The sequence below is a fragment of the Lepidothrix coronata genome, unplaced genomic scaffold (genome assembly GCF_001604755.1).
Source record: "Lepidothrix coronata isolate B3197 unplaced genomic scaffold, Lepidothrix_coronata-1.0 Scaffold338, whole genome shotgun sequence".
NCBI classification, from domain to species: Eukaryota; Metazoa; Chordata; class Aves; order Passeriformes; family Pipridae; genus Lepidothrix; species Lepidothrix coronata.
In genome coordinates, this window is record NW_016690518.1 from 112,124 (window position 1) to 139,804 (window position 27,681).

The 27,681-nt window shown below is 36.8% G+C and overlaps 1 protein-coding gene across 5 annotated transcripts; it reads right to left on the reverse strand.

The window, feature by feature from the left end:
- TANK (TRAF family member associated NFKB activator) lies at positions 1-27,681 on the reverse strand. Of its 5 annotated transcripts, none has more exons than XM_017838419.1 (11): positions 27,469-27,575; positions 26,783-26,923; positions 24,998-25,097; positions 22,824-22,970; positions 19,514-19,622; positions 18,574-18,686; positions 11,630-11,809; positions 10,250-10,326; positions 8,016-8,134; positions 5,831-6,411; positions 1-1,498 (listed from the first exon to the last, which is right to left on the reverse strand). In XM_017838419.1, exons 4-11 carry the CDS (start codon positions 22,920-22,922, stop codon positions 1,331-1,333), a joined length of 1,446 nt encoding a protein of 481 aa, XP_017693908.1. In that variant the 5' UTR covers positions 22,923-22,970; positions 24,998-25,097; positions 26,783-26,923; positions 27,469-27,575; the 3' UTR covers positions 1-1,330. The 5 variants fall into 5 exon arrangements, with proteins under 5 accessions (XP_017693908.1, XP_017693909.1, XP_017693907.1 ...); XM_017838420.1 differs by having other exon boundaries at positions 24,998-25,100; XM_017838418.1 differs by lacking the exon at positions 24,998-25,097.

The following is a 27,681-nucleotide window of genomic DNA, read 5'->3' on the forward strand; positions in this document are numbered from 1 at the left end:
TCATGTAGCAGGCATGCACTGTTTATTACAGCACACTCTGTTGACAGCCCATCACAAACATGACATGTTTAAAATAGAGAAAATAATTGCAGAAAAATCCATTTCTAAAAATTATGCAGGTGTTAATTCTTCCAGAAATTTGTCACCTGCGAACGAACCTTTAAAAAGAGAAAATGTTGTGCTTTGCTGCTAGGAAAATCCTAATGCTAATTATCAAATATCAGGACTAAACCCTATATTCAGTTCAAATGCAAAAAGCAAGCACCCTTTAATTTAAAATACTTAGTACTCCCCCTTCTTTTTAATTTGATATCAAGAAATCCAGAAAATGTGCAAACTTTATCAGACTGCAATGTTTCAACTAAACACAAATTTTAATTGCATTGAGAAAGCTGCTAAGCATATTCAGGTTAAAAATGAAGTAACTGAGATTTGGGTGATTAGGTTTTTGCCTTTGCTTTCTAGTCTGTACCAGACTTGAGCGATTCTTTGTAGCAGACCAGAAGAAAAGGCAAATAATCTTTGGTACTATTAATTTTAGGGAAAGTTTAACCTTTTCTATCCTTCATACTAATATAATCTTTTTCCTGAAAGCATTTTTAGTAATTATTAATGCTAGAAAGGTACACAAACAAGTATTTTTTTTAATAACATGTAACAGATATCCATAAAATCATTACTGTTACATTTTGGCAAAAGGATCATTTATGTGCTGTTTTTGATTACTCTCTCTAGTAAAGAGTTGTTCTGGGAAAGTCAACCATTCATTTAGGTTACCAGTGAACAAGCCTATTCTAATTTTGGCACACCTGGCATTAGGTTACCGTGATAATTTTATAAGAATCTGAATTAAGAAGTTTGCTATTTTAAGTTAAATTTGGAAATTTTATAATAGAAATGAAAAATGAGAGCCTGCTTCTCTTCCTGTTTACTTCAAGGAGAATATAATCACATCCTTGGATACTGTGAAAAAAATCCTAGCATTACATCAATTTTGCCAGTCATATTAAGGCATTAATCCTGCAAGTCTACACTCATAAATATAATCATGACTTTGGGCCTATCAGGCAAAGATTAATTGGGAAAAAAAAGTGTTTGACATCACTCTTGAAGTTAATGGTGAGGCGTAACAAGCAATAATGTGAATTACAGTACTGAGTGACTTAGTTTCATTTTACCTTGTCAAAAGACAACTAAAAATGTGCTTATCTGACAAACAATTTCAGTCATGAGTTCTTGTTACAAGAAGTCTTAATTCTTAAATTCTTAGCGTATCTATTGAATAAAAAAAAAAGTATGCAAAACCAGTGAACCATTGAATTCTCATACATTAAGACTGTACTTTAAAGTGGGAATTCAGATGACGAAGAAAATCTTCCTTAGATGTTGGAGATGGTGGGAAAACTTCTCGACAGAATTCACATATTCTACACTGATTCAGTTCAGAGTCTGCATATGCTTGTGCCAGCAAATCATTGTCTTGAGGCTGCCAAATGATCTAAAAGAAACAGAAAATTATTATTGCTGTAGTTTACAATGTGGTTTACAATATGCTGTAGCTTATATTTATATAAAAAAAAATACCTGTCTCTTTAAACTGGGTATTCTTTACACCTGCCTCACCAGAGACGTTTACTAGAGAGTTCTCATTTAAAAAAAACAAGGCAGAACTTAGGTTTTTTTAAGTTCTGTAAACACACTGTCCTTGCAAATACTTAAAATACCTTGGTATCTATTAATAATAAATACTGCTATAAGCAATAGTCTGTAATACCAGTTTGATACATATTAAAGCTTTTCTTTAACTCTGCATTTCAGTATTTTACTCTAGAAGTCATAGTACAAAATAGCCATTCAACAGAAATAAGAAAATACATTTTTTACCTTAGAATAAACTGTTTCTTGTACAGAGTTAATATCTCCATTCTTATTGGCACGTAACTAGCTTTCAGTTTACTTACAAAATTATTAGAGCAATGTCATGTGGCTTAAGGTACTTATTTGCTCTGACTGTCTCAAATAATCTGGTTTGGGATTCCTTCGGCCATGACAGCATCAAACTTGCTGGGACCATCTGAATACACACCCATGCATTCAGGCAATTCTGTGAACTATGCTGTATTGGGTTCAGCAGCTGCATTGCTCTTGGTCCTTGAGCTAGTTAGCTTAAAGCTAACTCTGTTTATCCGACATTGGAATTCAAGGCACTTAAGTCTGGAGACTACGTGTGCACTATTTAGAATCATACCAACTAGGAACCAAAAGTCTTCTATCAGTTTTCAAAGTAAAGTTAAAAATTCAGTTTCATTACTTTAATATTAGCAACACAAGATCAAATAAATAGTTCTGTTATATGGCCAGGACAATCAGGTTTTGAGTAAATTGAAAACCAAATGCATACTGCTGTGACTGCAAAGTAGACAGAATGGCAGCAAGCTGGTATGAGCTCTATGTGGGGATGGAATCTAGAAGAGAAGAGCACCCTACAGGGTTTTTTTTGGCTCAGTTTTCTTCCCTCTTGCTTCACTAGCACATGGAAAGGCAAGCAAGAATACTTTAGGAAGTAGTTTCTTTAGAAGTTTTAAATTTCTTGCTACTGATACTTACCCAAGATTTTTAATTTTCAGCTCTTCCAATTTCATCATGTCAAATAGTTAGAATCTATTGTTTATTCCTGCCATGGTAACCCACTGTACAACTAACGTGGCTTTCACTGCGGTTAAACCTTCTTTTTAAACAACCCTAAACTTCTTGGGAGTCAATTTCCTGCCTATTTGGTATTTAAACAGTGTTTAGCTTATCACATAGCAATAGCAGATTTACTGTCTTTCATTATGGTCAGCAATCCATATAATTAAATTGACTAATTAGTAATTAAGTGCAATCACACCACTTCTTTTCAGCTCGAAGAGTCTACTTATTGTATATTGCTGGTGTAAATTGCATATTAAATCTATCTAGACACTGACACACTTAAACATAAGTTAACACACTTAAGCACACCACATAAATGTGTTTAGAATTACTTGTTTCTGATACCTTATGATGTAAAGCATAATTTGAAAAAGAGATAAAATAATATTGTAAAAATACTATATCTCATCTTGGAAGCACAACAAGGGGAGGTACTCATCCAGCAACCCACAGATGCAGGCACTTAACTTCCATTTCTTTGAGTGCTAAGCATGTACTTAATATCGTTTTCAGAATAGGAGAACTATTTAAGCAGGTGTTCCATTTCAAAAACATCAGTATTCAGATTAAGATTAATAGACTGTTGATTTGCTTTTAAAATCATGAACATACTTAGAAATATTTTTGGTGGAAACAACCCCCTCAAACTGCAGATAAATACAGATAAACACGTGCATCTATATGAAAGTCTCAGTTAAATGTAGTCTGTAAAATCCTAGGTTCACTAATATCCATGTTTATTTTAATCTGCTGCTCTTTTCAGTCACGTTTTTTTTTTTTTAAATTACATCTAAAGAAAACAGTACTGAGTTTTAGATTTAGTATCCACATAGAAGGAAAGAGCTAAATTTATTACACCAACTGAGAGCAGTTCCAAGAACTTACTGTTGCCAAATCTACTGCATTTATGGGGTTTTCCATTTTATAAGTTAACATATGTAGTAAATACTTGAAAGTTTTAACTACGCTAGGGAAAAATTTGAGATATGTTATTCCTTCCTATTGGAGCTTCACCACTGGAAGGGATGATAGAAGCTGTATGCAGGATAACTACCCTTAGAAAGGTGGTAAAAATACTAAGAACAAGTTTTTACATAAATTTCCTAAGGTTAACACAACGGAAAGGGCATGTATACAACTAACTTCTAAAAAAACATAAGTGTTTTAATCTACATATATATTATCTGTGAATCAACTCATTAGCACAATTAACAGTCAGAAAAAATCTCTAGAGCTGAGTCCAATTCACTGGGAAAAATATTTAAAAACCTATTTTGAATGCTGCTGAATAAAGGTGATGGATCTTTAAAAACTGATATATACAGATGTACATTTAATGGATTCTAAAGTAATATTGGCTTGTTTCAAACAAGCTTGTAGATAAGATGTAACATTTTAATCAATGCAGTGCTATTGTAGATATGACTTAGAAATACTGAAACAGTTCACCATTAGCTTTCTTTTTCTCTGAGTGTTAGCATTAGTACATTTTTCTCCACAAAGTAGATCCTTCACATTTTAAATGATAGCTCCAAATTAATTTCCTAATTTTGCAGAAATACCAATGATCAAAGGCTTATTGCTATTCAACCACTGTTCTGTACTTTTTAAGCTGCACACTCTCCTATCAATTTATAACCACACACCAGCTGTTTCCCTTGCTGTAATGTACAATGCAGGGTGCCATCTATTGAAAAATGAATACACATACTAACTACTAAAAGAACAAACTGGAGAGGGAATACAGGAAAAGAGGATAGTAACAAGCAATGGAGTGAATGCTTCATAGCTCCACAGCAATTCTGCTGGCAATAAAATAAATGTTTTAATTTGTTTAGCTCAGTCGCAACTTGAACTGAGGACCCAAAGAAAAATAAAGAACAATAAAAGTTGTGATTAATAAGTTAGTATAGAATTGAGATCTCCTATATTACAAATAGATATTTAAAATACTTTTTGAAAAATCAGGCTTATAGTTTAAAATACAATGATGAAGAACAGCAAACTTTCCATGCTTTAAAATTTTCATGCAAAACTTGTTTATGATAGAAAATTAAACTAGACTGGGTAAATTTTAGGAGAAGAAAACATCAAAGCTATCACGTCCTACAGACACTTTCCACATGCTAGTTTTGCATGTCATGCAGTGGCCAAATGGAGATGTAAAGCTCTTCTGCTGCACGTACCTTGTCATTAGAAAAGAACACAAAACTACATCAATGTAAATAGTAAAAATATATGAAATTTAGGCTCAGAGAATTCCTAAATATCACTACTTGTTTATTCTTGAAAATCTGTTCTTTCACAAGGTGCGAGCAAAGCCACAGAAAAAACCAACCAACCAACCAACCAACCAGATCAGTCTATAAAGCTCCATAATTTTGCCATCTTTCAGATGAGACAGGATGTTACACAAAAGAAGCAAAGTATTCAAGAGTTGTGAGTGTCAGAACCTGCCAAAATACTTTTCTGCATTACAGCAACTGGGCCCTGTTTTCAGAAGCTCCCATGGACTTCAAGCTACAACTGAAATTCAAGCCACAACTGAAATTCAAGCCCAAATTACCTACATAAACCTAAAATAAAGTATTTTAGTGAACTTTCCTTCATTTGAAAAAATGCTTTCCTCCTACGATGAAATAATTTAAGTTTCCTTAGAGGGGAGGAATAGGGTGTTGTTTATACTTCAGATTGAGATAAAAAGTAGCATAGTGGAAGTATTTATCTGTTCAGTTTTTTAATTAGTCCATTTTTCATATTTTCTGCTGTACATGAAAAACAATTAAAACAAATTTGTGCCCTATTCAACTGAGATCAAGGGTAGAAGGAAAGCAATCTAGGGGGCAACTTACGATTAATGACAGCTTTGAAATAGATATAGAAGCAATTAATATCGAGATGAACTGAAATTTGTACAAGCATCCAGTGCCTGTGTCTGCTTAAATTCCTGCCCTTTCACTGGAAAAGTGACTTGTATACATGCACCAGTATTAGGAAGAAGAACTGACAAGAGATATTGTCTTAAAAAAAACACTGATGAATATAGAATATATTAATCCTGTCTCAAAGCTCTTTGCAAAGTTTGTGTCTGAATCATTACCATTTTTTGAAATGTACACTATTTATAGATAGATACCTGATGAGGACCTCTGACTGTTGTTCCAGCAGTTTCTAAAGAAAAAATTGCTTCAGGTACACCCTGGTTTGTGTGCTTAGGTACAAATGTGAAACCACTGTCTGCTGTTTTTAAACACGGTTTGTCATGGATATTTTCTATAGGCACGTTTGCATGATCTGAGGGGTTTGTTTTGTCAACAGTAGTTAAGCTTTGTAAAGCTGAGGTCATGAGATCAATGCCACGAGCTTCAAATGAGTTAGGTTCCAATTTACTGAGGTTAGCAGCACGGTCTCTGTGCTCCAGGTTAAAATGATGATCTTGAAGCATGTTTTCAGCTATACCGGTACAAGAAACTGTTGGTTTTTCCTGAGTGCTCTGCAAGAAAGCAGAGTCATTGTCTGTAGGTGGAAACTTGACATTAAATTTAGAAAGTGATTCTACAGAGTTGTTGTCCTCATCTTGGCCCACTCCTCTTGGTGTGATAGATGTGATGCATGATGCACCTCTATTTATATCCTTTATAACCCGAGGCTTAAAAAGCTCTTCTGCTTGTTCATCAGTTTTATCAGTACACTGTATCGGCATGGAAAACTGTATTTCTGTGAAGAAAGAATGAAGAAAACATTAAATAGTCCATTGAAGTACAATTATTAAAGATAATGGTGTTGGGAGTCTTTTTCCTGTGGGGTTTTTGATCTTCTTTCTTGGCTTTTTTTAATTGTTACTTTTTTCTCTTTAAAATCAGATTGAATTCTCTTTCACAAACATGAGATCTGACACAAAAACTATCAGAACAGAATAAAAGGAAATAATTATGTTCTAGTAATTCTATTTCTGTTTGATTTATGGCTATAAACATTTTCATTTTATTGAAAATTATGTTGTCCCATACTCTTAACACATACTTGCATATATTTACTGAAGTGGCAGAAATAGAAGCTGGAACCCAAACCATTTCACACAGTGCCAAGAACATGCTAGGCACCATGAGCACGATTTTAGAAGGTATTCAGGTACCAAACTCCCACTGGTTTCCAAATTAGTTAAATATTTAAACTGAATAACTGTTCAGAAATGGGACCATATTTTCACTTGTTTTGAGAATTCCCCCTTCATTTTCAGCACTTTATTAACAAAAATGATAATAATGTACACGGTTAATCCTAATCAGGTAAGATAATAACTTCAGTACACATTGATTGTACAGCACCCTTCTGACATCACTCAGATATTGGAATAAAGTGGAACACAGAAGCAACAGAAATCAAACAGATTAAATCTATATCATGTATAGCTTTTCACACCGTTGAGTTAGGCACTTCTTTAGGGAAACCAAAACCATTCTGAAGTAAGTTGCCAAACACACATCCTCCAAAATTTCCACCCTCAAATAAGAAAGTTATTAACATATATAGCAATACAGTTCAGACATAGCAATTTGAAACCACAAGATACACATTAGCACTTCAGTAATGGATGACCTAAATTAAAAGAAAGAGCTGAAATCAGCATATTTTGCATCAGCTGTGTGAGTTTGGCAGGTGTTTATTAAAATCACTTAAGAGTCTGATCCTACTATTTGAAAAACTAGTAGAGAATATCCACAGTAGCTTACGTTATATTAAACTTAAGCATTAGGAGAACTGGATATCCAGGATCTCTTACGGCTGCAACAAAATTCAAGCCTTTCTTTTGTTTTCAGGAAGTGTTCGATGAAGCTCTTGTCCCATATAACAAAACAGTATTCAAGAGTCTGCACAAGGAAGTCTAGAAAATAAGTTCTCTGACTGTCCTCAGTCCAGCAGTTTTCCTCTAACAGATATGGGGCCAGAGACATTCATAGCAGACATCTTTTGAACTGACAGCTAAATTAAAAGCAAGCAAGTGCTGTCATTCACACAGTATGATGGGATATCACATGTAGTAAGTGCCTGCCTCTCACTCCAAGGGGCAAAACAATTACAAGAGCCATTGATGTGATGACTGTCTTTTATAGCATGTGATTTGGAGCATTCCTCATAGAATGCCAAAACTGGCGGTGCTTTTTCTTGGTGAAATACTGAGCACCATGTGAACAGACTTGAAAAAGGCAGATGGTAAACAGTAGAAATACTTCTATGTATGTGTAATTTGCAGTATTTTCAAATATAAAGCAAAGCTTTCAAACAGTTGAATCACAATAAGAGCTTAAGTATGATATTACCAGTTTCAGGTTCTGGCTTTATCTTAAATTTAATCAGTTGGTCTGTTTGTTCTTCGGCTAGCATACATATTCGATGACACTCTTCTTTCATGTCCTGGAAAATAGTCTCCAGATTCTCTCTGGAAGATCAAATTGTAAATTAAAGAGTCAACCAATTCAGCTGGTTGTGACCTTTAATCTAGTCACACCCAGAAACCAGAGAAAAGCAATACTATAAGCCACTTTTCTTGGAGATCTTGTTCCTCAACATATGTATACATATTTTTGTTCTCCTCATAAAAGCAAGCAGAAAAAGGAAAAGAAAATGTTATCAAAGAGCTGTTTAGTCATATCATACACACATATATTTGAACTTAAGAACTGACTCTGCAAGGACTGCCCCCAGAAATCCAGCCTTTATATTTCTTTCAGTTCCCTCAGGTATTTTGTGGAACAGTTTATCTTTCCCATGGGTACTGTTTCCACTTCATTCTTGGGAAAATAAGATTCTGCCACTATGAACATTGTTTTCTGTTGTTGTCCGCGCATTTCAGGCTTTGCAGAAGAAGGAACACATAAGCCTTTGTTACTGTTCTTTCCATTTCTGTCTACTTCGCATTTTGGAGAGGGGCTTGTGAACTCATTCCCTCTCTGTTTCATACAACATCATATGAATTTTCCTTTTATTTCGAGGGATTTATTTTATTATACATGGGCATCTGATATTTAGTTACTACACCGAGAATGGTAAAAACAGTTCATGCTGGAGTGAGTTTATTTGCCCAAAGGCATTATGTTATTCAGTTATTGATGCATCCATAAAATTCCATTGTGAAATTTTGATAAACTTGCTGAGTAATTTACATTTCTAAGCAAAACATAATGGATTTTATAAAATTAACTTCAAGGATGAAAAAGTGAAGTTCGATTCGTGTTCTCTTTTGCATCTTTGTATCAAAAGACCTCAAAAGGGATTTTGCTTTAATCCACTGAATTGTTTTCCTTTTTTATTGCTTATTCGTATAGCAATCGGGCTGTGTTCCTACTTCTGCCGTGCTTCTCTTTTTGAAGAGAATGTCTTACAAATGTCTATTTGTATCTCTTTTGAAAAAAAGATTAGCAGAAGGAGTTAAAGTTGCTACTTTTAACATTCTCATTCTGACAATTTGTTCAGATGTTTTAATACATAACAAATTATAAAAGACTCAAGTCTGTAATCAGAGCTTTAAAATATACATAGTATTAGATGAAGCAATCTTAATTTGCTAGACATTTGTGATACTATAATCTTACTAGTGTAAGATTACCAGTAATCTTACCAATCACATACCTCTTTCCAAGAAAACAGTAAAGTAAGCGAGCTATTTGAGAGCAGGGAGACAGAAGACAAGTAAAGGTTTTTCATTTTTTAGATATAAATCAATAAAGACAAACAAGTCTTTCTCACATCACAGTCTTATTTCCTTTCCTACTTATTCTAAAGGAGTAGTGAGCCAGACTAAAGACCCATGCACTTCACCTAGCCTATGTCTGGGAGTGGTCAAGAGAATGTCGGGGCAAGAGAATAAGGAGACAGCAAGAATTCACCATACTTTCCCTTAACACTCCCCTAACCTCACCTTACAGAATCTTCTACCTAACTTCAGTAAAATTGTTAAAAGTGGCATTACTGCCTATCCTGTGAAAAATGCAAACCTAAGACTTTGGTCAATACTCTTCTGAAATCACTGGCAGAAGAGGGAATACTTGCTTAGGAAATCTACTGCTTTTGGTCCCTTGGTTATAGCAGGGGCTGACTGGCTTCACTTAACAGATAAACCTGGTTTCAATCTCTCTCATTTAGGATGGATCAGGCCATGAATTATTTCTTCATACTGACTATCAGACTCCCTCCTGATCAGTTAATCCATTATGGTTGTACATTCCTGTCCTGAAGAGAGTTAATGCAAGGGAGTCAATGCTTATCCAAACTCTAGCATTAACATCCACTGCTGATTCCCAGAGTTTAACCTCCTGCTGAACCAAGTGGCTATTTTTCTTCCTCCCAACTTACCCCTACATACTTGTAAAGCCCCAGTTATGATTCCACATAGTTGCTGGCTTTATTACCTTCCCACATGAGCTCTTTGACCTCTGATGCTCCCCACTTCCCACTTCTCCCCATCCTTTTGTTAAGGTACTGTGTAGAAAAGAGGGCCTTATTTAAAGACAGAAAAGACAAAAGCAAATTTTAGAAATGCTGCAAAAGTATTTACCTTTCAGCCATAGGTGAAATACCAGAGATCCCTAGAGATAATTCAGGGTTATCTGGAACAACTTTCCTACTTTTCACCTTGAAGTAAAATATGAAAATATTGAGCACATGTTAGCATATTAATTTTGCGCTTCACCTTGATATGAATAAAAATGTCATGGGGTCCTTCACCTAAGTCCTGCTGGAAGCTATCAAAATATTCACAAAATGACAAAACCAGTTTTTTAATGTTTGTGTGAAATTCCTAATTTTAGTTTAACAGTTTTTAGTTTAATGCAGTATAGCATTCCTCTGCTCATACTCCCTTGAAAGGGAACTCATCCTAAGAATATTGCTTGACTGTAATTCTTTTTCAGTCATGTATAAGGTAAGATTATGTATTTTGTATAAGCTTGTTAGTGAAGTGTCCAGCTATTTTAGCTCTTAAAAATCAATTTATTCACTGAACACATCACAAGCTAATATGTCAGAAGTTCTAGCAGGTTTTTAAATAAGTTATTAACTTTGACTACCACCGTGTGGTTCACTCCAGTATTACATAGTTTTAAATCTGCCAGGCATTAAGGAAAGTTTTTGTAACAACCAGTCATTAAGCTGGAGTTCCACTAGAGCTGCATTACCAGATGGCCTGGGTAGTTCATATGTGCTCCAAAACAGACATGAACTCGATCACACCTCCCAAATCAGCTGATTTCTAAACTGTATAAGATTAGAAATCTGTATAAGCTGATACAGTGCTTATAACCACAGATCCATGGCCTACAGGTGTGTCTCACCTTGCACTGAAGCAATTGCAGCTCCTGTAGACACATTTGAGCTGCCTTATACTTAGTAACATGTTTTACAAGTGCTTGCCATAGTAAGTTAAGCAATGCTTGGGAAGTCTAATAGCAACAACTTATGTGTTGCTGTGCTCCCACCCTTACCTGCATTCACTTTAAATTAGCTAGGTAAAATATGTATACATGGTTAGATTCACATCAATGACTGCACTCTAACTATCCCACAATACCACTCTGGATGCTATTCTGTTACAAAATTAGGGTGGCAAAAAAAATGAAAAAAATCAACTCGGTCTTGGTGAAAACTTCCTACTGAAATTTATAAACCAGAAATTATAATCTGGAGTTTCCACAAATATGAACATTTTAAAGACATAACATAAAATAATTAACATACAAACCAACTAATATGTATTTAATGGTATTCCCTGTGTGCTTTATATACTTTGACAATTTCCTAGTAATTATACAATGCTGAAATTTAAAATGTGCTTAGTAGAATAATTAGTATAAATTCCAAACATTTCCTGTTTGAAAGAAGTAATAATTTACAAATGTTTGTCTTTTTCATTTTATCTCTACTTGGTTTCTTATCTTACCTCCCTTTTATATATTGGCATCTGTATACTCTTTTGTGCTTCATTTAATTCTTTCAATTTGCTTTTCAGATTTCTTATTTTATCTTCTTGGTTGGAAATAACAGATAAAAGCTTCCTTTCCTTTTGATTGCTTTTGTCCTCAAGTTGCTTCAATTTCATGCTCTCACTTTCTAACTGTTCCTAAAAAATAATTTTAGAAACACCAGTACAATTAATAGAACTGAGACTTGTGGACTATCACTATTCAGCAGTCTGGAATAAGCTAAATTAAGGTTCTGCAATATAAGTAAGGATCAGTCTTATTTATTACATTATTACTTTGAAGGTAAAAACCTTCTACCACTACACATAGATGTAACTTATCATAGATTATTATTCAAAGAACTGTATCTTCTGGATTTCTGAAAGTCATATTAGTGTTTATAAAAAATAAAGACACTTTGTTCAATTACTGTATAATTTACATTAAAAAATTATATCTTTTGCATGTACAATACATAAAATAATGTTTCATGAATTTCAATCTTAAACCATTTTGAAGATGGTGATAATTCTGCAGCCACCTTAATTTTTGAGCAAACCCAAGAACTCAATAAGAGAATCACAGAATATCTCAAATTGGAAGGGACTCATAAGGATCAAGTCCAACTCCCAGCTCTTTGCAGGACTACCTAAAACTAAACCATATGACTAAGAGTGTTGTCCAGACACTCTTTGAACTTTGACAGGCTTGGTGCCATGACTGGCTTCCATGGAGAGCCTGTTCCAACAATCAACAATCCTCTCAGTGAAGAACCTTTTCCTGATGTCCAACCTGAACTTACCCTGATGTAACTTCATTCCGTTTCCTCGTGTCCTATTACTGGTCACCAGAAAGAGGAGATCAGCACCTCCCCCATCTGTGGAAGTTGTAGTCTGGGGTGAGGTCACCCCTCAGGTTCTCTTTTCCAAGCTCAACAAACAAGTGACATCAGCTGCTCCTTGTAAGTCTTGCCCTTTAAACCTTTCACCATCTTGGTCACCCTCCTCTGGACACACTCTGATAGTTTGATGTCCTTCTTGTTTTGTGGAGCCCAAAACTCACCACAGTGCTCAAGGTGAGGCCGCACCAGTGCAGAGCAGAGCAGGACAAACACCTCCCTTGACCAGCTGGCGATGCTTTGTCTGATGCACCCCAGGACACAGCTCACCCTTTTGGCTGCCAGGGCACATTGTTGACTCATATCAACCTGCCCTCAACCAAATCTCAGATCTCTTTCTGCATGGCTGCTCTCCAGCCTCTCATCCTTCACAAGGATTGTATTGCAAATATTTCAGTCCCATAAAGATTTGTGAAATAAAAAGCACTGGCTGTCCTGACTTTAATGATCCATCTAGTAATTAATGGAATTTTTATGTATGTGGGTTTTTTGGTCGAATAACAAAAAATTTTTTTAATATGCTCAATTTTTTAATATGCTTGAAAATTGCAAAAATTTTCAAGAGCAACCAACAGTTAAAAACTGCTGCTATGAACACCTTATAGTTGTCAGTTTATGAAATCTACAGAAACACTAATCTTGAGCTGTATCAAGTGTCACAAAAACTGTCCTAAAGCCCCATGATTGTCTCTGTGAGAGAAGTACGCCCAAAAGTTAACTTTTCCAGAAGAATGTCAGTGAAATGCAGTGAGATAGTCTGTAGGCAAGTTGGGCAAGGTTAAGAGGAAAGAAGCAGCTAAGTGCTTTTCCAAGACCATGTTTTATTTTCAAATGGAACCTAAATAGGGTGAGGTTGTGCTTTTGGAGATTAGGTAGGTAGGTAGGGCTACTCTACTTGACAATGACAGCCGTGCAAGGGTGGGTCCAGAGCTGCTTCACCAAGACACCAGCTTGTTAAGCATGGATGTGTGTACATGTAGCTGACACAAGTGTTTAGCCTCAAAAGGTAATACTATCTGGAATAAAGAAAAAACACACCACAAACAAAAACCTGCAGAAAAATAGCTTTGAATCATCGGTTTTTAGTCTCAATTGTGACTCTGAATAGTAAACCTACAGTAAGAGGTAGGTCTTACTGCAACTCCAGACTTGGGTGGTATCTCAGAGATCCAGATTAAGCCTCTTCTGCTCAGTGACTTCAAAACATTACCTAAAAATGGCATGTTTCTATCACAGCAAAACTCCTTAATTCTAGCCTTTCTTCCACCCTTTACATTTCTGGAAATTCCATTTCTCATTTAGAAAAAGCCAGGGGACACAGTTTCTCCTGTGTTTTCTTTTGATATTAATGTAAAATCCAAACATGTAGGAAAAAGCTTTCATCAAAGATAATGCCCTTGAAGAACAAATGTATCTTAAGGACAGTAAAAGATCTTTTTCACTGAGCATGTGATACAGCATAATTTATGTTTGAGACTATTACAGCTCTAATTCCCATGTGGGCTTTCAAAAGCCTTTGGATAACTGGAACCACTGCAGCAACGGTCAGTAGTTCTCTTCCATTTCTCCTGTATCTCCTGCAGGAAGTGAGGACAAGATTTAAGTAAGCAGAGAGAAAAGCCACACGAGAACCATTGCAACATGTTGCAATGAGGACATATCAGTACATACTGACGGAAATCATCCTTGTGCCCCATCAGGATACCAGGAAAAGCACTGGAGAAACCTTTTGGGATCTTTCAATAATACAACTGTTCATAGCTTGATAATGTTACAGTTTCCAATACTGAGTTTGGTGGTTTGCAATGATTTGGTAACACTTATAAACTGGCGGAAGTTTTATAAACTTTATAAGTATGTCACACAGGTCATACCTGCTCAGTTAAGTACTTTGCAACACATTGGATCTTTTAAGCATGCTAGTATTAGCTGCCAGCAAAGTAGTTACATATGTATTGTGAACAGATCAGTATATTTTCTTTTGGAGAGGCTTTATAGGATCGGAGGATAATTGAACTTGGAAGGGATCTCAAGGGTTCTCTAGCTTCTAATCAAATCAGGGTCAGTTACGATGTTTGATCGGGTTACTCAGTTTGGTCTTGAATTCCCCAAAGACGGAGACTGCACAACCTCTCTGGGCAACCTTTTCCATTGTCTGGCTGTCCTCATGGTGAAATATTTTCTCTTATGTCCAGTCTGAACCTTTACTGTTTTAACTACCCATTGTCTCTTATCCTCTTGCCATGCACCATTGTTAAGAGCCTGGGTCCATCTGCCTGCTAACCTCAATATAGGTATTGGAAAACTATTGGCTTTCCGTCTCTTCTCCAGGCTGGACAAGTTCAGTTTCCACAGCTTCTTCTCATGGGATATGTACTCAAGCCTCCAGTTATCTCAGTGGAGCCTCTGCTGAACTCTAGTTTGTCCATGTCTTTGTGGTACTAGAGGTCCCCAAACTGGATGTAGTGTTCTAGATGCAGTCCATGAACAATGAATAGAGGGAGGATACTCACTTCCCTGGGTGTGTTAGCTGTGCTCCTGTTAATACAACCCAGGAAGCTGCTGCCCTTTTCTGTCAGGTTATGCTGCTGGCTCATGCTCAGCTTGCTGTTTAACAAGATCCCAGCTCCTTTTCAGCAGAGCTGCTTCACAACCACTCAGTCACCAGTACTGCAGTAAAGGCAGGTCCTTTTATTTTTCCCTGAAGTGTGTTATAATGGCCTACTTCAGTGGCTTCCTACAACAAACAAATGGTCATACGGTTTCAAGGGAAACCACTATTCAACTGATGTGAACTGTAAGTGGTCTAAGGGAATATTAAGTGAAACTTTTAACAGTTTATCCACAAACTCTTTGTTATTATTGGGTAGAGATAGATTAAACAGATGAAGGAATAGTAGAAAAGGCTACCGATACCAGAATTTTTTATGTCTGGTCGTAGGCTGCTGATACCAGAATTTTTTATGTCTGGTCACAGGGCCTAATCCTACTGCATACATCATAGCAGCAGCAGACAACAGTTAAATGTATAAAATTATCAGCTAGCACAAAATCAAGTACAGCTTTCTTTGCATTAAAGATAGGAAACAAACTGACACCAGAGAAGCTGGTATTAGCTGGAACATGCAACTCTGCAAGACTGCTGCAATAGCTGCTCTTAGTTATGTAAGTCATTTTAGGACCCTAATTTAGAGCATAAAGATGACTACCATACATCTGCCATTCCTCTGTTTACGTCCCGCACAAAAAAGAAGACCTAAACATTTATTGCAGGACGAACAATTTTGTAAAACTATGCATTATTCATTCCTGACACACAGTTTCCTCCTCTTTTTCATGGCACAAAACACTCTGATGAACAAATTCCACACAGCATTTAATACTGAAATTCTTGAACCAGGAAAATGTGATCATGAGCATGTTGTCTTGTCACAGGTGTTGACTTCAGCTTCATGTTTTATTGAATTTATAAGAATTCTGATGTCTGACTGTTCTAAAAAGTAGAAGCTTGACATTGTCTCATCTCTAACGTTTTCTGTTTGCTGGGCAGCTTTGGCTCTGAGAGAGTAACTGGATCCAAATTCTTCCTGCTGAACAAAGTCTAGCCAGGGTCTCAAAACCAGGCAGCAATATAGGGCCCCTTAGTCTTCTCAGGCAGGTGACTGAAAAAATCTCTTAATCTTGTATATATTTGGTACTGACCAACAAGCTAATCTGGTCCACTCACCTCTTTCAGTGAAGAAAAATGTGAGCAAAAAAATCCTAAAACATTTTATGACATGCAGGCAACAGAACTTGACAACAGTATATAAAATACATAAGTATGACCAACTACTAGAAAACACAGAAAAGACAGCCCCTCCCTCATTTTAAACATCTGAAATTTAAGATCTAATCATGCACCTATTACAATCAATTCAGGATTCCTATTCATTTTACTGCAGGGCAGAATACAATCCACTGAAAAATCCCACTGAACTTAGCAAAAGACAGTTTCAGAAGGTATATATAAATCCAGGCACCTCCAGCCATGGGAGAGACTCTGAGGAGGCTGTAAAGGATTATGCTGTAGGCATAATTTATTTGGTTTAGAGCATAATGTGGATGGAGTATGACTAGAAAAATACAGACTTTCAAACAGAATATTTGAACTTCCAAATTTCAATACCTGAAAAAGCCAGTACTTTTTATTGAGTTAGGTATAAGACAACCATATTGGGCCAGTGAGAGCATGATGGATTTTTGAGCTAACAGACGTCAAAATACGATGTCTAGGGGAGAAAAAAGTACAACAAAACAGGAGACATTCATGATACATCCTTTAATAAATTCCCAAATCTTCTTAGTAATAGTGTCTTTGTATTTACTAACTCTCAAGAGATTTTTTGTGCATGAAGTTGTCCAATTTTCCCTTGAAGCACAAACTTCCACTGGCTGACTACCTGTTCTGTTTTTTTTACTTTTACTTCATTTATTGAGAAAGACAGAGAAATGGGAACTTTTGGGTTTTCCCCAACTTGTCTCACACATTCATTCCATGCAGTTTATCCATCATACATCAAAAGTTCTACATTTAAAAAGCACAAAAGTTGGCAGCTGCCACAAAGGCATATAAACAACACAATTAATTTTCCATCATCTTCAACAGGAAGTTGGGGTTATATGGTTCTTCTCCCCTGAGTTTATTCAATAAAATGAGAACTTGTGTAGAGAGACTGCTGTGTATCTTACTTGTAGCCAGTTCATGAATGGCATGGCCAAGACACAGCCAGAGCCAGTAAGTTACTTAAAACTACTGTTCTTTAGCAAGCATTCAGAAACAAGAGTATGAAATATTAGACTTGATCAGGTCTTCATGCGCAAGCATAAGGCATAACTTTTATCCAACTCAAGACAGCAAAATGCAAAAATATGCAAAGATGTTCCATCAAAGAATTAACCCTTCAGCTGTGTTCTAATCCAAATAAATGCAAAGATTAGGAAAGAAATGATTACAGAATCTGATTACAGATTCTAGTGCAGAAAAATGATATAGAGATTTTTTTAAATAGAAAAGGATTGTATATATAAATATTTTCTAACAGTACATTTAAAATGTTTGTAAAGGCTTAGTCTCAAATGAGATTCCTTCAGGATAATTAAGCAAGCATCAGCAATCCAATGAAATCATTTTTCAATTAACATTTCTGATAAAAAATGCATTTCTGTGAATTTAGCATAATTAATTGGTATCTAGCTCAGGTTTAGGAAATAAATCCTGAAATAGATTCTTTTTAAATATAATGCCTGATTTCACACAAGGGTCTTTTTACGACCCTTACAGGGTCCTGTTATGGAGCTATGGAGATTCATATTCAAAAATAAGAGATTTTATGCTACAAGACTGTTCCCAAAAATATGAGATGACAGGATAAGAACAACGCAACTTTGTGCATCTCTGTCACTGTCTTTTATTAATATATAAAATTAAGTCATATTCTGCACTATTGCTTTACTCTTATTTCTGTTACTCTCAATAGGCTGTAGTAAAAATCTCAGTGTTACTTCAGTGAAGAGAGGCAGAAGAGACATTGTCTTAAACCTGGCTATTTAGAAAATCCAAACAAATCAGCAGCATATCCAGAGCAATGTATAGTTCACTTTCTACTCCACCACTTTTTGAGTGCAGATTCTCCATTTCTTGCAAAAATACAAAGACTGGTTGCAATGTGAAATAATGTTGTAAGAAAGAAAAAGCCCTTTTCTGACCACTGATTTTGGCAAATTAAGAAATAAATAAGCAAGTAAGTTCCTACTTTATGATCAAAAGTATTCTAGGGAGCTTGATGGCCAAACAGAAATTTCATTGGGAAGGATCAAAGGTAGATGTTTAGTTCATCTAAACAGACCTCAGTGTCACAACACTCGTGCACTTCAGGTGTAGCTCAAATGAACCAGTAAAAATCTCACTTACCTCTTAGGGTCTCATAGTATAATCACAGCACAAATGTGAACTTATGTTAAATATACTGCAGGTGACTGTACCTTTAAGAGTTTTTCTCTTTGCTTTGCTATGTTCAGTTTTTCAGAGAGCTGGCTGAAAGGTAAGTTGAATGTTTCAATGTCTTCATGCATCATAATGTAGGGATGTGCACTACCTTAAATTAAAAAAAAAAGGCGACTATCACTGCATTTTTCACAGTCAGTTTATAAATACAAGCAAAATTACATGAAGCATTAACTCCTTTATTTTATTTCAGCAAGCTTTCATATTAAACAAGCAAGAGAAGGCAAATTCAGTGCTTGCAGACAATGCAAGACAAATCAGCAATAAAGGATGTACATGTACCCTAAAAATAAAAGTCAGCCACTTTGCTAGTATTTATGAAAACCAGGAGTGTTAGGCTAGTGTGAATAAATATTTAATGAGCATGGCAGATTAACACATGGTTACTTTGACTCTTTTCTCTTATTTGTGTAATACAGTCAAACAGTGAAAAATTATCCATCAATGACTATTTGATTTGAAAGAGAATTACCTGCTTATAAAATCTGGTTATCCAATAAGATTAGCATCACAAGAGCCATCTAACATAAAAGACATATAGACATAGCACTCACATCTAGAAGAACCTGAGATAAGCTTATTAACAGATAAGTGTAAAATTAATATGTAACATATTTTTGTAATTCTAGTGAATGATTTGAACCATATTTTCCTAACTTTTATTGGCTTCAGTGTAAGCAGGTTCTACCTCTAAAGAAAATCTCACCATTTCTTGAGGAGGATAAAGAGAGACCCCAGAAGTGTTGCATTTTATAAATAGATCTTGAAATGGCACATTTGTGTTAACTCTCACATTCACAGAAAAGTATGATACTCATTTGAGATATGTATATTGTAAAAACTGAAGAAACAAAGTCAGAACTATTCATCAGAGCAACACAGCATGAAAAGCAATAACGTGCAAACTGGAGTACATACCTCTATTAGCATTCAGAGCAGCCAACTGTGATTTCAGTTTTGCAATAATGCTGTTTTGAAGCTCTATCTTTTCCTGCTGTTCACGTATTTGCTGCATGTAGTTTTCTGTCTGCAAATACAATATAATTAGCATTAATCTTATACTGTTTTGACTAGGGGTCTCCTACTTGGCATATAAAAAGCAGCTCTGATTTTTAAAGATAAGTGTAGTTGTGGTCCTCTGCATGAGAACCTTTGGCAAGTCAATATTTTTTGGGACTGCACTGATTAGAAAAGGTATTATAGGAAATAAATCCTGAGCTTTAGTAACTGTTTCAACCGTGGTAGTGGTAAAGGGTACCTTTTAAGTTAGGATTCTTAAGTCAGGCTTAAAATTAAAATTTTAGTACGCTTCAGAATGCTGGTCAGTTAGTTTAACTATAGAACAGAGTAATTTTCTTCCTCCATATTTGCTAACAAATTAAACAAAAAAAAGGCTTTTAAAGGATAGATTTTAAATGCAAAACATCAACATTGCTTATTCCATACAACAGATATTCTGTAAATCATTTTGAATGTTAATGAACAGTTTTGTCCATTTCTTTAAAAATAGTGGACTTGTTTTTCTACCCTACATGAATGGGACAGGGAGAGAAGGCAAGCAAACAGTCCCATCCTGTATCTCCTATACTCCATCTCCTGCTATAAACAGGTCATACAGCCTCTAATAATACTGCTCATATTTCACCAAAGTGTATAAATATTGCTAGACAGTCCATTAATCGAACAACTGGCCAGGTAGTAGAAAGATGCTAATATTCAAAACTATTCTTTTATTAGCACATGCCTAATGCTGAAGTTAAAGCAATGCTAAAAACAAGCAAGAAAACTTGCAAAATCCCAACAAGAAAACACTCAGGAATGCACTGATTTTTTTCTGAAATTAAGAATGTGTCAATTACTGAACAGGTCAGCACCTGTCACCGCCTGGGAGAAGACGGGGCATTATTCTCATGTCTTTCATAGTTTATTCATATTGCTATCTAATTCTCAAATCTCAGCCACATTTAAATTCCATACTCTCCTACTGTCCAGTGTGTTTGTCTGTAAAGCAGGCAGGAAAAAAATCTAAAAGCAAAATTTATTTTAAAAGGCCAGGTAGTAGTTGTACTATGAGAGTTTATTAAAAGAAAAAAAAAAAGTGATCAAAGAGCAGTACACTCCAGCAGCTAGAAGAGACCTCATGAAGCAGAAAAATCACTGAGAACCAAATTGAAAATGTACAACAGCAATGTCTTGTCAACACTTCTGTACAGAGCACAGACATGACAGCTAAAACAGACAGAAGAGAAGATGCTTTTGACAGCCAGTGTGCACAAATTATTCCTTGAGTCAGATGGCAGCAACAAGTTACCAACTAGAAGATCTGCATGACAACCAACCATCCATCTGTATCAAACACCATCTGGCCGAGATGACTCTGGCTTCTGTGTGCTTGACATGGCTCCCAGCTCTAGAGACTGGCAAAACAAGTGGCCTATCGGTAACTTAAGTAGTAAACTGTTAACAACAGCATGGTGGACAATCCAACACTGTGTGGAGGCCACACAATGAACAGACGAAGTTGCTAGAGTAAAGCACTGTACAAAGGTCATTCAAAAGCCAGGAGTTTTGCTAAAAAAAACCCAAAACAACACAAACAAAAAAACCTCAAGTAATTACAGTACCAACTCTTCTTAAAAAAATACTTTTGTTCTTTTCTGAAGTCACAAAATTCATCTCTTGAAAGTTCGATTAGGACAAAGATTTAAACTGGTAGCAATCCTTTATCAAAGGCTTTAATTTTTAATTTGTGAATGAGCAAAAGTGCAGAGAGAAATCTTGCAAGCATTTAGTTCACTTAACACTTATGATCCCACACTTCTCTGGTTTTCTTGCAAAGACTTTAGAAGGGCTATCACATCTCGTACTCGATGTCTTGTTTCTCGAGCAGAAGTTTCTTTCATGTATTGTAGTTGACTCAGTCATCTACAGTTTTGGAGATAGTTAATTATCTTGAATAGTTTTAATTAATGGTTTTAATTAATAGTTTTTCTTAAAATAGTTAATTGTTCATCATATGAGACAGAACTTAAAAGATCCCTTAACATTCTAAAATGTCTTGCCTTTTGTTAAGTTAGTTTGCAATTTCAGCACAAAAATCACACTACTTGTGACTGTTATGTATAGAAATCTCTACAGATTTACAGCAGCACTGCTGCAAGACTATGAATAGAGACAGACTGCACAGTGGATGATTGCACACATGACTGACTTGTTATGTGTTCTGCAATGCCTTGGCTAGTTTATTTTGTCATGCAAGGAGATGGCAAGATTGGGCCCAGATATCAGAATATTCTCTAGCAGACCTTTCCCTGTTCCCAGTTCTACTACTGCTTCCATAACTTGACACTGAATATGGTTCATCTGCCCCTGAACAAAGTTCCAGCCTACCAGTTCTACAAAGTATCAGAAAGTCCTGTAGCACTAAAACAATTCAAGGCTCCCTGTAACAGAGGTTCCATTGCTGGGAAGAATATGAATGATAAAACTACTATGACAAAGCCAACCCCGATAGCTTTGCAATATGTTGTCCTACTTGATGAGAAGTTCAAGAGGAGTTTTGACTGAACTAATGTTTTCTGCAATAGACTAAGTAAAAATTCAAAAGGTGCTCCTTACTGGTCAGAATGCCTCCAGAATACGTTACTTCATAACTACAGAATAATTGTAGAGATTATTATTTTTAAAAAAAGAATACTTATTCTAGCAACTTTCAGATACGTTTGCTGTACACATTGCAACACAAAAACTCTGTTGTCCTAATAGCTTGCACAGTGCTTAAAATATTACAGTATTTGACCTTTACACCTAGTAATTCATATGGCCTATCTTCCTATTAACAAAAAGTGGTTTAATTTGAGCTATTTACATTAATAATTTAAAAATTAATTTTTAAGAATGCAAATTAAATTTCAAAAAGGTAGGTAAATTTTATATATATCTTTGCTGTTTACATTAGAAGACTTCATTAATCCTCCAAAACAGACAACAATTTTCCCACCTTTAAAAAAATTAAATTAATTCAAGGTCAAAACCCAGAACCCACCTACTAAATTCACAGCTTAATGAGTTACTCTGCAGTGTACTGGCCTGGTTTCATAATGGCAATTTCCAACTTTAACAGATGCACTAAAGTGTACATAGCTACAGTGAAACTGAAATCTACATGTACTACCATCCTCCGCGGGAAGGATGGCTGTAAAGATAGAATTCAGAAACCGACACATACTTTTTGCTGTAGTTCTTTCACAGCATGGTCCCTATCCATGCATGCTTGTCGATAGGCTTCATAAGCTTTGTTAAGCTGCTCTCCAATGTTTTTGTCCATAATTCCCAACGTTGTTTCATCACTGGAAAGATGGTGGAGTTAACAGACCTGAAAAGTAATCAGAAGGAAAAAGAGAGAATACTAAGAAACAGAAGTATATCACTAAAAACATAGATAGTGTGACTTGTACTAATATCATATTCAAGTAATATGCGCAGTATGTTTGACCATTAACTCACATAATAGCTTAAATTATAGCTCTGCTCACCTCAACAGTTAATTTTATGTCCACAGATAGTTTTAAACAAAAGCCAAACAAAAGCAGGTTAACTCTGGATCAAATTCTGGATGTACAGAATGTGGAAATATATGTGTAGTTACAGTGTTTAGGACTGAGATATAAAACTGGTGCAGATCACCAGTTACCTGATTTTATGTGATCTCCAAAAATTTAAGGCTTACATAATTGTGAAATAACAGACAGTATTGATAAACAAAACTAAACTCAGCTTTTGGCATTAAGCAATAGAATGATAAAAGCTCAGTAACATTAGATTACATAAACCTATCCTATTCTATGCAATATTTGAAAATGGCAACACAAGCTACACTACAAGGTGAATTAAAACATCTTTTATCTAAAAATCAGCTATACCAACCAGTAAGAATTAGCAAGACTTGGACCCTGTCACACAATATTATAAACTTTTTACACATTGTGTACAACTTTAGTAAAACTCCCGAAACTACAGCTCATGAACTTCAACACATAAGACTGCAACACTAGTGAACGTCACAGACTCCGATTTCAAGAACTTTGCAAACACAGGTCCTTTGCTTCTATAGTATTATATGACATTAATTTTAAGATCAAAATTTATCATAACATAAGCACAGTAGAGAATAAGTTAGTGAATTCTCAAAAAAACCCCCCCAAAAAAACAAGGTACTAGCATTAAGAAAAAAAAATTAATAATTTCATCCCTCCTGGTATTTAAAGCACGGTTATCTCATAGTAAATGGTGTGCCACTACCATCTCTCACTATCTTCTGGGATTATGCATAAACCACAGATACTGTTAAGGAAAGTGGTGCAGTCAGATGAGGATAAGCCAAGCAAGAAGGGTATGAGGATAATTTGTCTTGGACCCTGGTCTAAATTCTGAGGATTGCAGCTTGAAGATTTTGTTCATGTTTTCTGGCTTTGAATATCTTCCCTATCATAGGGCTTGAATACAGAAATGTGGTTTGACTTTCCTAGAAGGTGCAACAGATTACTGTAGAGATATTGCACTTTTTCATCCTGCAAATTTTAGTTTAATAGTGTACTGCAAAAGTAATTGTATCTCCACTCTGGCATGGCTGTCCTATAATAGTGGCAAAATGAATTCTTTAACAACTTGGAATCATTTAGGGATCCTTTGATGTAACAAGCCTTACTGAAATCCAAACTGGTAAGTTTCACTAAAACACCTACATTGTTTCATATGAAAGTTCTGTTTGTTTTGACTTGTTGGGTTTTTTCTTTGTTTGTTTTCCTGAACACTAGTACAGTAGTTTATAATCTTGGGTCCCTGCATACTGTCTCAGAGTGTTTTCAGTAACACAGGCTACTTCATCCACCCCCTTCCTCCCCCGAAGGGTATCCCTTCACTAAATAGAATATTCATTCTAATACCTGGGGTACATCTTTAACTAAATAGGTAGGCTTTCTTTCAATTTCAAATGAAGGACTGTTTTATGTAGTTCAGTGAATAAAATCAGATATTACATCTGCTTTCAAGGACAGGTGCTAACCTGCAGAGGGCATTGTTATGGCTGACAGTGACTGAAAGCGTGCTCTCACTTTCTTTAAAAGCTTGCAAAGTTTGCATCAACGTTGACTTTGTACTTTTCTGAAATTCTCCACTGACACTTGTAACAATTTACCTAGTAAATGGCATGTCTTGTACATATAAAACATAACTTCAAAAAATGAGTCCAATGGGATTGAAAACACTGTTCAGATACTAAGAGAGAGAACAGGGCTCAAAGTTCATAGAAAATGAAGGTATTAATTTCATTCATGCAAATTCAAATATTCATCTGAAAAACAGTATTTAAAATTTATACCTAATTTCCAGTCTTATACTTACTCACTGATTGAGAGTGGGAGCATTGACAAAGAATTCTGCTGTCAGCTGGACTGTTGGTAATTGATCCAACAGGCAGAATTGTAGCACTGCACCTGATTTTCTACTTGGTAGGGAAAAATAAGGAGAATGGTAGCTACTTTACTGGTAGCTCCCTAAAATTCAGACTCCATGCAGTAAGAAAGAGTCAATGAAAGTCATTACTAGCAACACTTTAAGACAGAACTGTAACTAGAAGAATTGGTCCAATATTTGCTCCATACCCCCTAGACACTCATTTCTGCTTCTACCTCACCCTTCCCTTTCTTCCAGCATAAGCAACCTTACAGGAAACCATATCAGCAAACCGATCCAGTTTAAAACTAAATACTAAAAGTGTTTCTGCTGTGTTAGTTTTAACCAGATCAGATCCACAGACCACTTCAAATGACATGATAACATAAGGAATCCTGCACAGGAGCAGAAAACATCAGCAAAAGGCAGACAGAACCCGTGTTCAGCAGCAGCATTGGCTTTGAAACTGTAACATGAGGTCACAGTTATGTAACAGTGATGTAAGTCTGTCCTGCCACAGAGAAGAATACCTGGACCTTACCCAATCTCTGGCCATGTATTTTTGCCACTTACTTGTACCAGTATTAGCACTTCTATGCTACACAGCTGAGTATGCCAAAGTAGCTCCCTACTTCCTCAAAAAAGCAACAACAACCCCCCTAAAAAAACCAACTTTGAAATTAAAACTGGAGCTAGCTCACTGCAAGGCTGCTGGAGCACTACTACCAGCACAAGAAGGCAGTGGGAACATGAGACTAGCCGTGGGCAGGACTGCCGCAGTCTAGATTTAGACTGGATTAAACTACTCTGTAGTCACACCCTGGATTGCCTGTTGCTGGAATAAATAACTGCTTCTTATGTTATATATCTCATATCCAGAACTCCTTGCAGTTAGAAAAGCTGGCTCCTTTTCCTGCTTCTCCTCCATAGGCATCAATATTTATCAGGGAATTTGCCAACTGTTCCTTGTCATTTACCCTTCTCCCTACATCCAACTAAGAGGAAAAAACCCCTCCCAACAACCCTAAAATAAAAAAAAACCAAAACAACCCCCAACCCAAATATCCCCCTATTTTAACCAGCCTTAGTTATGCTATGTTCCAGTCGCTATATTCCATACATAATTCAGCCCAAAACTGACAACCCTGATCTTTAGCAACTGACATTCTAGATATTCATTAGATCCTAAAGACTTCCACAATCATTAACAGCAATATGTAGTCAGTGGAGATGCAGCAATACAAATTGCTGAATTTATTCTAACAGGGTCAGAATTAGAGGAAGAGATTAGCTCCAAAGCTCAGCCTGCAAATGTGAATACCTGTGAGTGCTGTGTTGCTGAAGCTATGGCAATGAGAACTCAAATTTCGTATTTAAGTAAAGACTTGAACACCAGAAAACAACTGGGTATAGTAAACATTGTAAGGCAAACTTTTAAGTAAACAAACCAAATAAAACCTGCAGATTATCTTAAAATACTTGCCTCAAATGAGAAACATTTTGCTGATATAGGTGGGAAAAAAAAGAAACAGCAATATGAATATTCTGAGTCAAATGCCAAAAAAGCTCCAACACAAAGATTAGCAGCATATTGCTGCTGCAGTCTCAGCTCCACAGCTCACTAGAGAGGCATATGACTTTTCTTAGTACGTCAGAAAACACCTTTAATTCTGAAAAAATATTTTAGCTAATCATGTGTATATATACACATTAATTCGTAATACACATGCCTACCTCTCATAGGTTCATATGAGAGATGAGAACATAGGTGCCATCCAGCAACAAGTAATTCTTTACATAATTCTGCCTTCAAAACAGCTTTTACAATGGAAATATTTTGTAAGTTACACTGCCATCATCTTGGGAACTGGAAACCTGTTGAGGTAATCATCTGTGAGAGAATGCGAGCTCACTGCACTTTCGTTCGATTTTTTTTTCTTTTTATCCCCCTTTTTTTTTTTCTTAGTGGACACAGTTCCTGCTTTGCCCGACTGCGGAATGCGTCGGGAACACGACAGAAGCCCCTCCTGCCACACCAGCGCTACAGCTGGGCCGCCCCTCAGCGCTCAGGGAGCGGGACGGTGATTCCCGGAGCGCGGGGGTTCTCTCCCCCCGCCGCGCCGCCGCTGCCCGCGGGGACAGCGAGCGCCTCTTCCTGCTCCTGCCATCGCCGCCCGGGCCACGCCGCCCGACACTGATCCCGCTGACCCCGCTACCGCCGCTCCGGGAGCGCCTCCTCGCGCCAGCGCTGCGCCCCCGGCCCCGCTCTCTGAGCCGGGCCGAGGGGGACCCGGCGCCCCCGGGAGCGGGGGGCGGAAGCGCGGCCTGGGAGCGCCCGGCCCGCACCGCGTTCCCGGGCCGAGCGGCCGCCGCCCCCCGCGGGACAGCGAGCGGCGCTTCCCAAAGCGACTCAGACTTACGAGCGCCTCGCGGAGCCCGCGGCCGCTCCCGGCACAGGGCGCTCGCTCCTGCCCGAGCGCCTTAACCCAGGAACCAGAACCGACTTCCTGCCGTGCCTCTCCCCGCCCTGTGACGGGGCGCTGCCCGTCGGGTCGGGGCAGGGCAGCGGCTGCCGGAGTTCGCCACCGTGGGAGCGCTCAGCTGCCCTCACCTCAAAGATGGGAGTATTTCTG

Coding starts and splice junctions, on each gene's coding strand:
- TANK (XM_017838423.1), bottom strand. CDS start 22,922: ATGGACAAAAACATTGGAGAGCAGCTTAACAAAGCTTATGAAGCCTAT. Junction 8,135..10,249: donor ATTTCACCTATGGCTGAAAG/GTAAATACTTTT, acceptor TTGATCTTCCAG/AGAGAATCTGGAGACTATTT. Junction 1,499..5,830: donor CAGTCAGAGGTCCTCATCAG/GTATCTATCTAT, acceptor TGTTTCTTTTAG/ATCATTTGGCAGCCTCAAGA.